At 36.5% G+C, this 19,046-nt stretch overlaps 1 protein-coding gene across 1 annotated transcript in view; it reads right to left on the minus strand.

Annotated features, from left to right (window-relative positions):
- The window catches only part of ANKRD31 (ankyrin repeat domain 31), a 61,490-nt gene that overhangs the window by 3,554 nt on the left and 38,890 nt on the right, over nt 1-19,046 (minus strand). The window contains exons 20-25 of the mRNA XM_069881149.1: nt 18,805-18,883; nt 17,029-17,125; nt 14,181-15,228; nt 11,810-11,950; nt 11,184-11,280; nt 7,766-7,963 (exon numbers count right to left, since the gene is read on the minus strand). Coding sequence (XP_069737250.1) covers nt 7,766-7,963; nt 11,184-11,280; nt 11,810-11,950; nt 14,181-15,228; nt 17,029-17,125; nt 18,805-18,883 — 1,660 coding nt within the window. The remainder of the gene's footprint in view (nt 1-7,765; nt 7,964-11,183; nt 11,281-11,809; nt 11,951-14,180; nt 15,229-17,028; nt 17,126-18,804; nt 18,884-19,046) is intronic.

The raw sequence follows: 19,046 nt of genomic DNA on the forward strand, positions 1-19,046 counted from the left end.
ACTAATCTCCTTCCCATTTCCATTTTTCTTTCTCAATTCTTTTCCCCTTTTCTCTCTCCCTTTGCTTACTGTTACTTTTAATCTTTTAATTTCCACTTTGATGTTTCCTTTCTCCCTTTTGCTGTTTGTTAACTCTAATCCCCTTACAAAGGACTGGCAGCTTACAGGCTGTAAGCAGTGGAGATGGCTCCCACACTGCTATCCAAAACTCATCTTAATGCCCTCAGAACAGAAATCTTAGTAAGGTAGGAAGGATATAGGCAGGGTCTTCCTCTGCTTTCCTGCCCTGGTTCTACTGAGCGCTCTCAGTTTTCTGTCATCTTCATGAACTACAAGATGTAGTAACAACCAGTATCACTATCAAAATGAGCTTTTTTTCCATAAGCCAGGGGAAAATAAAAGTCGTCTCTCATTAGTTTTTCCATCCTGCTGGCCAGTGGCTTTTATGTCTTTGTTGGCATCCACTTAGCCTTATAGTTCTGAAACCATTCTAAATGTGTTTCAAGTTACACTTAAATTTTCTTACAGCTTTACAAGACATTGTGCCTGTAGCTGCTAAGAAACTCAAAACCTTATTTAAGGATAATTCCTGCTAGTGGTGCAACTATACAAATGTCAGACCAGAATCTTCTGTTGCATAAAAGGTTAGTTACCAAAGACTGCCACTTCTGTGCAGAGTCACCATTCTCTGATCACTAAAATAGTCCCTGAAAGATTAGCTTTTAAAAATTGCTATCCCACCAGTCTCCTCCTTATTTTTTCCAAGCAAGAAAGTGCTGGAAATATCCACAGATATGGTAGGGCATTTTATAACTATTTTACTTGTGTAAATTGTTTTTAATAGGAATATAAATGCTCTTGCAGTATCAATTTACTGGTATCAGTAAATCCAGTTTCAATACTTCTGTAAAACAGGTTAAAATTATTTTCACTGAACATTATTTGCAGTATCTGTGGCAAAGTCATAAGGGATGTTATTTTTCTGACACAAATGGATCTGGTTCAGTGCAGACAGTCTAGACGTAGGCTACACATGCGTAAGCAAAGAGAAGATCTAAGAACAACACGCCTAAAGTTGACAGTATTTGATCTAGAGTGCCACAAGGGAGTATTTAGAACAAAAATGTGTCTTATGAGCTTTCAAGTTTCTTGGGCCTTATCCGCACCCCTCTCACAAACTTAGAAATGGACACCAGTCACAATCCAGAGTCTCAACAGGCATTGCCTACTGAGACCAAGTAAAGTCTTGGAAATGACAGCCAGTGCCTCACATAAACATTTTTTTGATCCTCTGACTCTTTGAAAAGCTGTTATGAATTGAGACACATGAATTCTGCCCATGCTAGTAGCAATTTTGAAAATAACTTTTCTTTCAGCTGATTAAGACCTAGCATGTTGGAAAAAGACACGTCTGTGGACAGATTGTCATTGTAAGATTAAATATTTCTGCAGCAAAATACAATGCTCTCCTGGTCATCACCCCCCGCCAAATACTTCTGCTTTTCTCCAGTCTCTCCACAGTTTTTTATTCACTTCGCATAATACAGAGCTTAACTCTGTGAATGCTGGAGTCCAAGATCTCTGCCTTTACAAGGCAAACAGTAAAGAGTGATTTTTTCCAAAAATCAGACATACTCAGACACTTGAACTTAAGGTATCCATCCCCTAAAAGGATTTTGGCAAACTGCTTTGTGATTCTCTGTCCAACCCCTGTCCCAATTTTGAAAGTACTTTTTCCCCAAGAATTAATTTATCAATTGATCTTAAATTATGCATGCTGCATTTTTTGCATTAGTTGATACAAGCCTTGGGGAAAAAAAAATCAAAGGTTATTTATAACATCCAGTGAAATAAATAAAACATTTCAGTTTGGAAGCTACCTGATGGACTATAACAACGTGATACTTCATAGCACAGCTGTAATAGTGACAGAAGGAATTAAGAGCACCTTCTCATAGTCCCTTAGCCTTCACTTCTTCCCTTCGCATAAGACACAACTCACAATGGATGATCTGTAGGTTCAGCTCATCGTTAGCTCATAATTAGAATTTGTACAGCAATAATAAGAAACTTAATTCATACATCCACAATTCATTATTGTATTCCGTTGCTTCTAAATAAAGAGCTAGATTTGAGAAAGTAACACTTCTTCCTACACTCCACAAAGAACAGAATTCCTCAGAAGTTTATTCTTTTTCTCCTCCAGTGAAACTGGCAAGAGGAATGTCATAAAGCAGGAAAAAAAAAGATTAGGTATCTAGAATCATTCTTATTCGAAAGCATTTCTTAACAGTGGCCTTTCTTATTACACTTCATCTCCATGGAAAAAGGACTTGCAGGTATGATTAATGATCAAGAATTCGTACCTTTTATTCTGAAGAACTTTTTTCAAGGTTTATGCTGAAATTGTTTTAATTATTTTGTTTCATGTGGCAGAAAGTATTGTTCTCACAACATGGACCACAAGATGTCATACTTTTTTAAAAGATATAGCTAATAGTAAATCATCATGTTTCTAAATGTCTGAAAAAAACTACAGTATTAATAATACTTAATAGCTTTCTTGCAAGCATTGCCTAGATAAGTGATATAAATACAATATATTTTTCCCTATTAAAACATTTGCCTATATTATAATCTTATACGTTAACTTTTTAATCTTCTCCTAGATACTTGGAGTATATGCCTATTAGCCAGTAACAAATACTTCACACGACATGATACATTCTGAATTATTGTTCATCGAAGTTCTTAGATTGGTGTACTAAGATATTGTTAGTTTTTTTATTTTGCAACGTAGGAAATGAAAAACTCCAACCTATTACAGAAATCCATCAGTGTTACAATAACCTATCAGGGAAACAGCTGAAAAATTTAAATCTCGGTGGCTTTTACCTTCTTTAGTATAGCTGTAACATAATTTTTTTTCCTCAGAATGTGAGAGAGGTATAATTTACATACATGCAAATTACCAGTTGGGAAATGTATACAGCCTTCCGTAAAATAATCTATATTCCAGATGGAATTTATAAAGAAATAAAATATGATCAAATAAGAATTTTTAAAATAAAACATAGTTGATGGTTCCATTTTTCTCACACAAGTATTTTTACACAGCTGTCCAGATGGCGTCTCAGTTTCTGGATTAAGTCAATCACTCTATTTAAATATCAAATTACCGAGTTTGAGTTCAACAACAACAAATGCATACACTAGTATCCTTTATAAAACCATTCTAACCACTTTAGAAAGCCTGAATTTAATGTACCAAGACAGTGGATAAGAAGCAGTTCCAGGGCCAACCATGGGTAATTAAAAACAGAGCACTTAAAATTCTTGCACTTTATAGCACACCAACATACAGATTGTAAGGAATAGAAGAAAAAGCATAAATAAAGTTTCAGCTCAGGTCAGAACAGCTCTTTGGTAGAAAAGACAACAGCTCATTTTTAATCCACTGGCAAAACCTACAGGAGCTATGACTCATTTGGTGGGTTTTATGTACAGCCTCAGAACAAGTTCTAGAGCCTTCTCCTAGGTTGTTATGTGGTGATTTAAAGACTGACTTTTTTTCTTTAGTTTTGCCCCAACTTTGTTAAAAGTCACTCCTGAAAGAAAATAAGACAGAAGAGTGATATAATCTGAACTCTCACCAAGGTAAGATCATCAGGTATTCTCCTAAATGCTTTCACTTGACATTGCCAGATTATGGCATCAAAAAAGTCCATCTTCTCTGTCCCAAGCAACAGAGTTGCTGAAGCCACTGAGCCTTGATGCTTGCTATTTGTCGCATTGCCTTTCATTTATTGCTTTCATAAGTAAGATAAGAAAAAATAGCTGTGTTCTAGGAAGATTATCTACCACAGTTTTGTTTGTCTTGGTCTTCTCTCAGTCTCCATGAGACAACCAAAGCAAATGAAAATGTTACAGTGCAGCTGATGAATTAAGGAGATGGGTCAGTTACCAAAGGATTTGTTTTACAACTTGCTCCACAAAGTAAAAAAGTCATAAAGCCAGGGCTCAGAGCTCTTAACTAGAAGCCTGTTTACATACTTTTAGTAAACAAGGTATCTGTATGCAATAAAAAGAGGCAACAGTCAAAAGTTTTAACAAGCAAGATTCCAACTAGGTACATGGGGAGAAAAAATAAAATTCACCAGGAGCACGGTTATGAATAGAAAAACATTGTGCAGAGATGTTGTGGAATGTCAGTTCTTGAAGATACTCAGAATTTGACTGGACAAGCACTGAGCAACTTATCTAACTTCTAAGTTAGTCCTACTTCAAATGGGAGTTTGGACTAAATCCTCCAGAGGCCCCACCTAACCTGCATTAGTCTATGGTTCTCTGCAATCACACTGTCACCTAGTTACTTTTGAAGTGATTTGCCAGTTTAAAAAAAAACCTGACTGACAGATAAGAAATACACACATTTAATCCCACAGCATTTTAGTCCTTGACAACTCCTGCTTTTGTTTTGGCCTCCTAAAGAATGAATTTTGTTTGGCTCTTGCAAGCCACATAGCTCAACTCTAAGTCAGTCACACATTCTACTTTCTACCTTGCTGATAGCCAAATAAGAGCCAGTAGAGGACTTTGGAAAGGAACAGATGGAGGAAGCCTATGCTTTAGTCATGATATGCAAAGGTACTGGAAAATACAGCTTTGTAACTTCTCCTGACAGAACTATGTCCTTCTTTGTAAAGTATGTTAAGTACCTAATTCAAATGCCTGAAAATTTAAAGTACTGGAAAAGACTTCTAAATATTTTGTCTCCAAGCCGAAGAGAAGAGAAGAGAAGAGAAGAGAAGAGAAGAGAAGAGAAGAGAAGAGAAGAGAAGAGAAGAGAAGAGAAGAGAAGAGAAGAGAAGAGAAGAGAAGAGAAGAGAAGAGAAGAGAAGACAGTATAATAGCTGTACCTTGAGACATCTCTGAAGTGGAAAAACATTATGAATACATGAGTTTGTCTACAATCTCACTTTGCTTCCAAAGCACAAAATAAAAAGGATATCTAGTTAATCTCTCTGTCCTTTACAGTCATATAAATGGGGACATTGTGTAGTTGATGAATATTCCACTACAGGTAACAAGGAAAACACATAAATTAGATGCTAGGGTTTTGGTTTCACGGGGTTTGTGTTTTGGGAGGTTTTTTGTTGGTTAGCTGTGGGGTTAATTTTTTTTTTAAACACTTCCAACCACTTTTCCTCTTCCATATTATTATTGACGTTATTGATGGTGATGATGAGCCACTACTTCAATAACACCCAGCTGAAAAAATACAGACATACAGAATCAAGCTCCTTTAAGTCATGCCAGTTTGTTAATAAAAAAAATAAAATAACTTGGGTTTCTCAGTTTACACCTTCACTTATTGATCGCTAAAAGACATTCATCATCTTTTTCAGCTCTCCTCCAAAAACATGAAGGTAAGAATAGTAGCGTTTTCTGACATAATTGTCTAAGCCTAAGCACAATTCAGGACAATGAACTGGAGTTCTATGCAGCATAAAATATACTGCAGGATTTCAAGAATGGGTAACATTTCTTTGCATTAGAATTACATGGAGCTTTAAACATGTTGCAGGAAAAAACATACTACAATCTAGGTTTAGTTTTTGGACTCGTATCACAGTAGCACCTTCAACCAGTTCAAAGACACATGAGGGCCCTCTTTTGAGGAGTTTACAATTTAAACTGTAACTGATGATTCTTGCAAAAAAGCACATGCGATGTTTACTAGTAGCTCAATTTTACACCTATGTAGGGGGTATTAAGATACTTAATAGCTTGTTTTCATTCTGCTGGAATTTGGATTTGAATATTCTTCTGCCAAGTCAGCATTATCAGCCTCATGAACTGTGTACCAGTGCCTAAAACAAGAAGGGAAGATTGACTAGCAAAAAACCTGAAATTAGGTACTCTTTTATAATTTTCCAGGACTAGCAAAGCCCAGAAAATAAACTAGTTAGAAGCCAACTTATACAGTTGAGCCTTAAGTTCAGAATTCATTAAACATGAATCAAAGCAGCAATGGCACTGTGTATCTGACTGCTTCTTTGAAACACGAAGAGGACAAATACAGCAAGTCCATCTGTAGGCTATGGGGCTTCTCATGGCAATTCCAAAGTTCCTTTTAAATGACTCAATAAAATACTCATCCTGAGACATCTATTTTTAAAGGAATTTCCTTCTTAAGCAAAAGTGTGGTTTTCATAGTTTGCTTTCAAAAAAAATTCTCATCAGACTATGAAACCTGAAAAGCTTCTCCTTAGAACTGGATGCAAAATCTTTGAGTTCTGTAAAGTAGAGATGCAGAAACTGAGCTGGTGGTTAATTTTTTTTCAATGTTATACTGCACGCTAAGTAGTTTCTCACTTCAATTAACAGGGTAATTGTAGTAGCTATAAAGGCAAATGTATACATGGAACAACCTTTCTGTACATTTCTAACTTTTTTTTTATTATGATCTTTAATCTGGAATAATCCCCACTGTCTGTTAGCAGTTACCTTTGGCTACGAAATGACCCTATACTCTTGCTGTAAGTTTCGAGATAGGATTGAGCACTGAGATAATAGGATGGCAAGGGCCATACATGCTATAAGACCATTATCTCGGTAAGCAAAACTATAACTAGTAATTGTATTTGAGAAAACATGAACTTGGCTCTTCATCTGCTCATCAGAGAAACATAATACCCACAAGCCATAACCAATGTAACTTTTCAATTAATAGCAAAGGTCAGTTCAACCTTTGATACACAAATATGAATACAATCTACTACACAATCTATTATTTCTAACTTTAAAGACCACCACCCTACAAATATTCTGCCCTGGCATTTAAGATACTAAGTCTATTTACTTCTATTAAAAAAAAAAGTGTTGGATAACAAAGCATTTTCTGCAGAGGACTCTCAGCTCTAGGTTTACTTATTCCTTTGTACTGTAGCTGCAGGACCTATGTAAAGACTTGCAGAAGCATAACAAAAATCACTTTATAGAGTGGATGTGCTTTCAGCTTACAATGCCTGACACAGATAGGCACTTCATCTGAGTTGCTTCTTACTGTCACCCACAGCAGACCTGACTCGGCACTGTTACCCATTTCAGTGCAAAGCACTGCCTGACGTTGGGCACACCAGGGGTTTGAGATGACCTTGTGCTGACTTTGTGCTGTGGTCGATCAAGGTTGTTCCTCTGCAAAGTAATCGAAGGTGGAAGAGGCAAAAGTACTAGGTCAAAGTGCAGTAAGCACTGTTCACATTTTACAAATATTACAGGTACAGTTTAATGGGTAATAGACATAAAAGTAGAATACTGAAAACACTAAGGCACAAGATATCACAGCGTGTTCAGGAACATTTTCATTTTCTCTTCAAATTAGATTATGTAAGATTATTCAGCTTTTGTATCAAATATCCCCATCCCAATCTAGAAGACGTTTGTCTATGCTATTATTTTGTTGTGGCATTTAACTGAGCACTTCAAATGATGGGGAGTTATTTTGTTAACTACATCAAAATAACAAAATGTTTCTAATTTGGACTCAGTAGAGTCCAACATAGTGAGCTCTGAAACACTTAATTATTGGGTCATATAGATCAATGCAGCCCATCAGCAGAGTCATCATTTTCCTCCAGCACTCTTTCCCTCCCCCACACAAATCAATTCCACACCATCTACTTTTTTTTCCCTTTCGTATCTGTTGTATAGTCCTTGCACCCACTATTAGGTTTTTTAGGCAGTTAAAAAGAAATCTTACTCCTAAATTCCCTGGTACCAGCTGCTTCTCTTTCAGTGCATAGAGATGTTTTCAGAGCTTCTGTTTGTGGCAAGGACAGTGGTTTTGGATGCGTATTACTCAGGTTAAAGGTCCCAAGAGGCTGAGCAATGGAGACAGTACCAGGACTCTGATGGTGCTGGTTGTGGTTGCTGGGGTCCCTCATGACAAAATTATTTCCTGAGAGCATAAAAAGAACAAAACAACTTTGTTCTAAGAAGCAGAAGTACCATTTAACACTAGTGGTTTAATGCATGCAGCAATTATGCTTTTTATTTTTCTTAAAGGTAAACGCTGAATTTTTCACTTAGGCTTACACCACCTAACACAGGTAAGACTTGCCTTTGCTCACTTACCAGCCCAGGTGTAGCTACCATATGATTAAGGCATTTTCTTTTTTAAAAATTATGTCTTCCTTTGCAAAATTACATTAGATGCCATGCAAATTTAACTTGAAAAGGAGCCGACTAAGTATATATGCTTCATTACTTGTCTCAAAGAAAACAGAAACACATTAATATCACATACAATCACAGTAAAATCATTCTCATTTGCTTTCAGGCACCCTTACTGAGCTCAGCTGCTCATTTTATGCTAGATACCTGAAGTAACACTAACATAAACATTTTGAAACAACTCCCATGGTTCAGCCATTAAGATATCATCTGGATTCCCTTGAAAACACTCCTTATTCCACACAACTTCAGAGTCTTTCATGAACTAAAGGTGAGCAAGAGTCATTCTAATCTTTACAGGTGGCTAACGCTTATTAAAGGCAGCAAGGGACTGCCAGGACACAACAATTATACTAGACATGCTGTTTTCCAAAGACGATAGCAGTCTGGAAAACGAATATACACATCACACTTACGGTAACAACTAGATATGCCTTTATTTTAAGCCACTTTGCTGGAATTTCAGTGTGAATAACACCAACATCTGCGCTGCAACTGACATCTGGTATTCAGCTGACAATGGCTTCTGAATCCTTGTTATTCTTGCTCATTTTTAGCACACATTATGTCATCATTACATGTATCAGAAAGCACAAAGGAATAAATTCTAAGCCATATAATCACTGTTTCTTCTGCTTCCCTACACACAGATAGTCTAAAAGTACTATTTATTTTCTCAATGTTCAGTTTCCACTCACACTTGAATACAGTAATTCCTGCTTTCTGCTAGTATGATTCTAGAAAAGACTAAAGACTCAGACTCAAAGAAGGGACGTAAAGCAAAATTTAGCTAGGATTTAGATGACTAATTCAAAAAATGTAGTCTTTAAAGCTTCTTTTCAATACCTACATTGGTCTGAGATTGCTTTATTTCAAGGGCTATTGAAGTTTTTTGCATTAACGTTCCTCAGGTACCTAAAAATCTGCTGCTATATAAACGAGGAAGTGTCTTAATCTCAACCAAGCTGAAAAGCTGGGAGGTTTCTTATGCTGGCAACCACAGAGTAGCAACTCCTTCACCTGCCTTGCCTAGGGACATTGATTTGGTAGAGGTTGTTACAACATGCTTCTCAAATTGGGCTTCATACATAAATTTCAGTGGTAATTGCTTCTTTCTGTTAAAAGATGGCTAGATATGGCGACTGCCTCAATTATTTTCTTCCTTCTTCCCCATTCTCTTCATACAGTAGCCCAATGAACACTGAGCTAAGATATGGGAAGCTAGAAGGAGTGTGCGGGAGGGGGTTTTAAAATAATAGCATTCTCCTTCAAAACCACTCTAATTATCAGGCCCCACTCTTCTTTTTTAATGATGCTCTGGGATGCATAGACAAAAATTAAATTCATTAATACAGAAAGAAAAAAAGATTTATTCTTTATAAAAGCAGAATAAACTTCCACTGTAAAATACACTCAGACTGTAAGAATATTGGAAAGATAAAAAGAGTTCCTGGGAATGTCACCTGGTAAGCAGCACAGAAGAGCTTACATCCACACCAGCAAACTTTCCTGTGCTTTCAAGAAGGCTGGCTGCAGGCAGAGTGCCCACTGGGAACAGCCCTAGGAACAAGCTAACTCCTGTACTGGGTCTGGAAACTATTTAGTAGCTGTCCATTGCCTGCAACTGTTCTTACAATACAATGGTACAGGCTATTATACATCTGGGATGATTTAAGGCACTGTTTAATTTCCAACTATATATCTGGCCATGTGGTTTCTGAAACAGAACTGAAACTGGGAACACTTGGGCTTTCCCTCCCTCTATTTCTTAGCTAGGGCTAATGGTTAAGCATTACTGTTATCTGTTACACGTGACAAAAAAACTTCTCTAAATACTCTTTCTTAGATTACCGTGGGCTAATTGTGAAAATGGGGGAAAAAAACACTTACTCATCTTCAAGATTATTTCTGTTTTGAAAGTATTTTTTAAATAAATTGATTTCTCTGTTTTAGAAGTTACAATGTTTGCCATAAATTTTGCACGATAGGAATAAATTACAAGAACTAGTGAAATATTCAAAAAGACTATTAAGAAGACAGGAGACTAAATCAATTTTTAAGTCATTTACACCTGGTATAAACTTAAGTTACTGAAGCAGCGCAATGTACACTCATCATTTGGATGCTCTTAGCCTGCCAGCAAATACCAGTAGAACATGGTAGTCTGAATATCAAATTAGTATTTTAAATTATTATCTTTTAATTTACTTTTAATAGGTTAAGGACAGACCAGGCTTGGTATCCCATTTCACATGAGGTGGAGTGTCTCATCAAATTAACAGAACCAATCACAAAAGCCCAAAAGCTTTTTGGACTCCAAGTGCAACTGGCTGCCAAAGAGACTTCCCAGGTTTCCCTGGGAATGCATTACTTACGAAAATTAGGCTGAAGTTCTTAAGTCTGCCAGGCCATTCTGAAAAAATTGTTCAATGTCATTTTGTCATATCAATGCACTCTGTTCCTTATGACTGTTTTCAGAGATCACAATATCCCTCTAGTTATTACTGTTGCTTGGGCATACTGGGGTCTTCCACCAGCACAGACTATTTAATGTGATATTGAGATGTACATGTGATTAAAACTTATGCTAGCATATCTGAGTCTCCAACGTAATAAAAAAAGTATTAAATTAGCTTATTAAAAATTTCACTTTATATATTAAATATTTTTAACATAAAACGTTACGTAAGTATTTTTTACATAGCAACCAAGTCACTAGTAACTATTCTCTTCACACAACCAATCAATGGAAGAAAAGAAATACACTTCTTTAGAGATCATGTAAGTTCTGACACTATTTATTTTTCAAGCCTAAGATCTGTGATAAGCAAGTGACCCAGAAAAACGTCTGACAACAACAGAAGAATTTTGGAATTTAAGCTTTTTAGAAATCACTTTCTGTTGCTTTCAGTTATGGTGAATATTAGATTTTAAGTGGTACATACCTAAAATCTCTCTTTCTTGTGACGACAATTCCAGGTCACTGGAAACTGAGACTTCTTCATCAATAAATTTTAACAACTGTGTCCCAAGATATGTAACCTGTACAAACAAATCTAAATGGATAGCTGGTCATATTAATTAGTGGTTTTCCTGACAGGTGCAAACATTTCACTTTTCTTATAAAACTAGGTAAATGCACTTAGCAGTCTAATCTGTGTTTGTAAAGATCAAGGAGAAAGTTGAATTCTAAATTGAAATCTAAATGAAAAAAAAGTAATACAATCCATCTGCAAAGCCCTCTACACTCTGCCAGTACTTTTGCAACATTTGTCCTTGACACCCTGACATTTCAAAACGCTTTCTCGGTGTTCTTCTACCTTTTAGCTTTTCTGCCAGTCTCTTAATCATCTTTCAAAGCACTAGTTGCTTACAGAGTGGGCACTCCATATTCTCTCAACACTCAGGACTGGTTCATCACCGTACAGCTACAGCTATGTAGCTCTTTCTTTGCTGCTTACTCCTTAAGACTAGGAAGACTTTTTAAAATTTAGGCCTGTGCATGCTTTTGTTATTTAAATTTGTTATTGCCTTTTATTACTGCTATTTTGAGGAGTAAAATCAGGCCTACCTTACTCCACACATACTTCCATGTCACACGAATATCATCTCCTAGTATGTCTTTAACCCACTGAACTGGATCTTGTAGTATTTCTCTCTTACTGGTTCTGATTTTGCCATTGTTTAAGAGTGTGGCTTTATGACTAAATTCCTAAAAATGAAAAATTAAGAAGTAATTTTCAATTCATAAATTAACAAATCTGAATTAACATCCTTAAAACATGAGGATACACTGAAAAACAATACAGTTGAAAAGTTGAAGCTAATTATTTTCTCTGAAAAAGTTTAAAGAATTTAATGCTGCCATCATAAACCATGGTGTGTAAAATAAGAGGATTTATTCCACCAGAATAAAATGTTTTGGCCACAAAAATACCACTGTCAAAGGACAAATTACTCTATGTATGTTTATAAGAACTATATTTGCATCTTAGTTCCTCTTAGACATAATAAAGGTGTGAATAAATTAATTTTCAACAATGAGCTCAGGAATTCACCCAAGGCAAGTCTGAACCACACGAAACAGTTACTCAAAGGCCTCACACATGTGGAACAAATGCATGTCATGCTGGAATTCCAGCAATGATTCAAGCACGAAACATATTTGCATAAAGACTTCACTTACGTCAAGGACATCACTTATTCATTTTAGGAGGAACGCGTTGGCCTTATGCAAAAGCAAGTATAAAAGAATCTACTGTCACTGCCTCTTTCATACTGCTAATACAGCAGAGTTTTGCAAACATATATGCATGTCTAGAAGCATAGCTTACAGTTGTATTTATAGTTCAGTAAACTATTGTTTTGTTATATTTGTCTCAGTTAGGCTAAGACAGCTAGATAATGTACAAATCAGTTGTTGATAAACTACGTCATTAATTAATAAGGTTGCTTAGCATGCATAAGGTTACATGAGAATGAGATAATGATCCATCAGCAAATATTGAACCACTTCCTACCACATCCACTGGCTTGGGGTGCCCATAAGAACCCGAACTAACACGTTTAACCCAAACAGTAAAATGAACACTCAATACAGTTCACAGCTTCATAGCTTCAGCCTATAGCATTCATAAACTGCATTCTACCAGTCCAAAGCTAACCTTAAGTAAGGACTATGTACCAGCTGCATGTTGTTATCAAGTATATCTTATAATAATAAAGAAGGAAATTTTACTGATGATCTCTTTGCAACTCAACAGACACTGGCTTCTAAACCAATCACTACAGCACCATCTGCCAAGAAATAAACATGTGCATTTTCATTCTAGTAAAAATCACTGACTTCTCTACACTCAAACATGAACATTTCAATAGAAGATTGTAATTCCTTAAGATACACATGCATCAAAAGCTGGTATCACAGCTAACAGTCTTGAAAAATGACAATAAGCATATGGAATTCCTCATCCTGCCATATAGTCATCTTGAGGTTCAGAAGATTATTGAGTGTCCTTTAAAGAAAAGAAGCATATGTATATGCCTTTGACATGGCCCAACACAGAGGCTTGTGATTTAGTGACGCTGCTTTAAGTTACAAAATGCAAGACCACACAAAATGGCCACTCCAGCACAAAAGCTTTCCCAAGACGATTATAGGTGCAGAAAAAGGAGCTTTTTCTACATTAACTACACCTGGTGAGTTGGCTGAAAAGAACTTTTCATGTTCTAATCAATATGTTGCCCTAGAAATTAACTAGCTCACAGCTGGGAATTCAGTCAATAACTCCATCGTTTGCTCAATACCAAGCCAGTCCCCTGGCAGCTACCTTGCAAATCCGTTCTGTAATTAGAGGCAGAGGGGCCTGTTTTTCTATTAAAAAGCAAAGAGGGGATTTTTTTTTCTTCTTTCTATTTTTTTTTCAAAATATGGATCATACCAGATTGTAAACTATAGAACCAGCTGGTATGTAAGCAAGTAATCTTGTGTATATTCATGTCTATCATAGCACAGTGAAATCTTTGTGTCACATTTCTTTACTTCAGGGACTTAATAGCTGCCTCCAAGAATGACAATAAGTCATAAAAGCCTTAATGTTCCCCTCCTTCCAATATGAAAATCAGATTTTACACAATGTAGAGCAAGCAACAATTTCATTCTGGTTCTAACAACATGAAGTGTTAGCAAACTGAAAATGCAAAGTTAAATACAAATTGTACACATGCAATTCTAGGTTTTAAAATTATGGACTGACAGAAGACATTATCCATAGCATTTTCCTTTAAGACTCATAAAAGATTATTTGTAATCAATGAATAGAAATTTTTAATACTAAGTGCCAAAGATGCAGACTATACCATGAGAACTGCTGTTTCCCCATGTTAGTAGATTCTTTTTTCATTACATGCTAATACTAACATTATTATACCTCAACAGTTACCTGCAGTTTGAATTCTAAAACATTTTCTCCTGGTTTAATCCTTTCCAATTCAAGTAGATCTATCAACTGAAGCTTTTTCTTATTTTGTCTTCTATACCTCACTTGATACTGTTCAGTTTTCTGATTATAGCTCTGGGAAGATTTCTTACTGAGGTTTGCTGTATAATCTGTATTTGAGGAAACATTTGTAAGCATTGAGCTGGCATTAAATGATTCCTCACTAATTTGAGAGGCCATTTGCTGCACAGTATTATGGAAGTTCTCTGTAGCTGTTAATAAAATCACTTGCTGCTGCTGCTGCAAAGCTTTCTTATTTACATATCTATGCATATCTTCATCTGTAAGAACCTGCTGGCAGCCACTGCCTGGCTGACAGACACTGTAATTGACAACAGTGCTTTGGGGTTCGACAATATTTGATGTGTTGGTCACTGAAGTGGGATTTAAAGACTTGTTTCCTTGTTCTGCAATTGCTACACAATCAATGTCTTTTTGCTGTGAGCGCTTTGTTTTAGCAGTGGAAACAGTAGGTTCTGAAGGCAATGTCACCACTTCTACAGCACTTGTCAGCTCTGACATGTTGTCGAAGGGATATTCTCTTAACCTCTTTTCAGATGCCAAAGCATGATCAGAAGCCTCTTTGCTTCTAATTGCTTCTTTATTGGCTCCTGTCTCATCCAAGCAGATGTGTGGACACTGGCTGCATTCCTGAGCTGAAAATCTATTTTGTAAAGAGAGATGTGCTTCCACTTGGTTTCCATTAGGCATGCTGGCACCAAGCCCCGTCCTAAATGTAACTACATCAAGACACATGGCTCCATCAGCAGTTAAACCATGTCTTCCGTCATTTCCAGAGGAAATAACTAGGTTTGAGACCTGCTTCTCTGAACATGATGCACTGAACACTTGCTTTGTTTTTCTGTAATTTTGTATTTTTTGGACTAACTGTTCCTGGGTTTGGGCAACAGTAAACAGACCCTTTTGCTTAGAAGCAAGGTTAACTATTTGACTCCTCAGTGCTCCTTTTTTAAAAGATTCCACTGAAGCCCTATAGAAAATCAAAAAAGTAATAATAAGGACATCAGACTTACTGTAAACACAAAATGAAAACAGATTAATAGACATAAGCTCCTAAGGACAGGAAAAGGTTTCAAAGGACTCTGCCAACACTTACAATTTGAACAAAGTTTTTATCACATATAAAGTATATAGTTCAAATCTCAAGCTTACACACAACAAACTGCAAAATCTCATCTAGAAGTAGGACACAAAGTAATAACCTTGTTCTCCTCTACCACCCTTAACTCACAGAATCAAAACTGGGTCTGTATTATCACCGGCTGCTCTTTTATCATCACAAATCACAATACTTCACTAAAATCAATGTATTTGTGGCTCTAATTTGGAGCCTTTTAAACTGAACTCTGATGATGCTATAAGAAATACTATAAGAATACTATAAGAAATCTTTTTACTGGGTACACAACAAAACATTTTGTGATCCAGAACTGTAATAATACCATATGATGATTAAGAAAAGAGGACAGAGTAGTTTAGGATGTTGTATATTAGGTTGGGAATGACTCTGCTTTCATCAGACCCTGCTCCCTAGTTGAGCTGATCTCCTTGTGAGATTCCTTCCCTGGGGGACATTATGTCCTCCCTATTGGAAGGGAATTCCTTATTTTCCTCATTTCCTTTGATACAAGAGCTATCAGCCCAGTATAAAACTCTTTTCTCTTAATTCCCCCTCATAGGATAAGTGCTACTACTTTCTACATCGGATAAATTGCACTACCACTCTGGCATAATGCTGGGAAGACAGGGGAGTACCACAAGGTTTGAGAAATGGAATAGTATGGTTTGGTTTTAACTCCACCCACAACAGAGATGCCAGGCAAAAAACACTATCTCAGACTCGGAAGAGAGACTGTTGAGGGCATTAGCACAGAGGTACAGCAAGAGTGGTGCAGAACAAGGATGGCCAAACCACAGCATAACAGTATTCATGTCTGTGCTGTGATATTGCTTGCTATTATGTTTAGAATTCATGATAGAATCAATGTATCAGCATATGGTTTGCCGTGGAACTACCTGAAAGCTATATACTGTTGCTTTTCCATGACCAAATGAATACTGCTTAAACAAACAATACACAGATGTTCTCATCAAATGGTTTAGACACATCCATTGATCATGATGCTCCACTATTAGCTGACCCCTTGCCACATGACCAGCATTCAGGTAGTCCCTCTTTGGAGGAACTACCAAAAGACTGGTGAGAAGAAGCAGCAGGAAGCTGACAATTCACATAGTCTATGCTCCCTCTGAGGTAAGTACTCCCAGCTCACATTTGAGCCGTCCTCATAAAAAAGGAATGTTTGCAAGTATGCTTCAAGCCACTGTTCTAAATGGGTTTTGTGGACTGTTGGTTTAGCACTCCCGATCTAGAGGTGCCAAAGAAACAAAACTGGAGACAAGGACACTAAAAGTAGTGTCTGAGTTGATGCTGCTTTCCTCCATGCTGTTGCAAAAGTAATGTAACTGCTCGGTACCTCCATTTCCCTTATTTCTGCTTGGGTGTTTTCCAACACCTTTTGTATGTTCATTAACTAATTTCAGTGTTCATTGTATGCACAGTAACTGATCAGTAGGCATTAGTTAAACTCAGATGTTCTTCCTTGATGTAAATTCTCACTGGATTAACTGAAGCCAATATCGATGTTTCCACGAATCTGACTGAAAACTACAAAATTTTACTTTCATGCAACTGTATGCTAATCCGCTAACAATGTCAACTGCCGTAAAGAATAGCTTCCTATAAATACAATCCTTGCATTCTACTTACCTGTATTTTTTAGCAAGGGTATCCCTTTCTGTTTGCTGTTTTGCAAGCATTTCGTTCAAAGTACCTTGAATCTCAGACAGCTTTTGGATATACACATCTGTCCAAATGATGACAGCAATATGCAATAGAAAATAATTACGGTAATACCATTCTTAATTTAGCAAATATACAACCGAAGTATGAAGATATTGTTACAGAAATATCTTCCACTGTCACGCATACTGATAGCTCTTTACAAGTACAGTGCCTTAATTATCCCTTTTTGTTAATTATCTTTTTCTAAAATAAGAAGAGCACTAATAAATTATTCTTTATATGACCTACCTCTTAACCAAATAACATGAGGGTGACCTCAGGAGTCATGACCAGCAGATACCAATGGGAAAATACATTAAACATGTAATCTAATTCCCAAAACTCTAAACCAGGAAATACAACATTTCCATATCATTGAAAATGTGAAACTACAGGATTAAATATAACATTTATAAAATGTTTCCCCAAGCCTGTCTCATAGCACCTATTAGTATTTACTTACTTATTAAAATTAAAAAAAAATAAAATAATGATTTTATTAAGAGAGCTTAGCAGGGAATTAGAATCTCCTATCTACAGTGGGTTGGATTGCATGCAAAAATCTTGAAGATTATATTCTATGTTATAAATTTGTCTATGTATTTCTACACTTTTGTTCAGTCTTGTGCCTCTTTGCAAGTAATACCTATGATTCAGTTTAAGAGGTGCTAGTTTACTAATGCTTTTGTCAATGTTGGTAACAGATTACCGTGTTCTTTTCTCTCACATCCTAAATGGGAGAAGTCTGATAGTTTTATTTTACTCATTTATGAAGTGACACCAAGCTGTCTATAGGCTTCTGCATATTGTCAAATGATATACAGTTTCTAATTAAAAGTTCATAGGCCATAAATTTTAGTTGCAATCTATAAATCGGTATGAGTCCATATTTCACATTTATTTGTAAAGGAATAAATTGACTACTTTAAATATAATTTGAAAGCTCCACCCTATTTTCAGGAAAATACACTTCCTTTCTGTCAAGAAGCAAAAATGTTTCATGGGCACGATCCCTGTTTAGATGGCAAGGGCAGCTGGGGAGAGACTTTGGTAAAAGGAAAGCTTTGCCACTTGAACAGTCATGGCACTGACACAATAGACTTTAACTGCTGTGCAGCATGACCATCACGATCTCCTACAAAGTCAGTGTCATTTAGTCGGCTCTTGAGATTAATCTGAACTGAGGAAAGACTAAGACAAATTACACCTCCAAGCACCAGCATTTCTGACACTGCCCACCATCCACAGTGTCCGTCCTAAAGATTTCTCTTTTCTCCCTCATAATTTATTTTAGGCTCCCAAAGTCCAGCCACACCAGAAGGAAAATTCTGCAACCATTACTTCACACACAGACACAGCTGCTTTTGATCATGGAGGGGCTCAAGTAATTGTAACTGATGAAGTTGCAGGCAGTGTGGATTCTTATCTAATGATCCCTTTTTACATGATTAGGTCGACTTGAAACACATGCCTCCAAGCAGCATGCTTCCTTTTTTTGTCATCATATTGATTCCTGTATAAACTGGAAGTACTTCAAGAAGTGCACTTACCTGGGAGCTGTTATTAATTTTATTTGTCCCAGAAGCTATATTTTCCAGCAGAGATATTCAAATATATTATGTGCAATATTATTTTAAGAACAATTATATTACAAATATATTTACTCCTAAAAAAAGTGCAACAACTTAAATTTCCACCTACCTGCGTCTTTGGAAGTTCTCAATTCAAGTAGCAACAGTTCTTTTTGCTTTTCTTCTGCATTTTGTATGGCAGCAACAGCCTCCTGTTAACAAACAGGTAAGTCATAGTAAGAAGTGTAGCCAGGTGCATCATATAAAACACAGGCCACGATGCATGAGGTTAAATATTGATGGACGCAAGTCACTCTAGGCAGGGATTTACTGTGGAAAAGCAATGGGAGAACCAGTAGGATAGATGCACAC

This window comes from Phaenicophaeus curvirostris, chromosome Z (genome assembly GCF_032191515.1).
Source record: "Phaenicophaeus curvirostris isolate KB17595 chromosome Z, BPBGC_Pcur_1.0, whole genome shotgun sequence".
Lineage (NCBI taxonomy): Eukaryota > Metazoa > Chordata > Aves > Cuculiformes > Cuculidae > Phaenicophaeus > Phaenicophaeus curvirostris.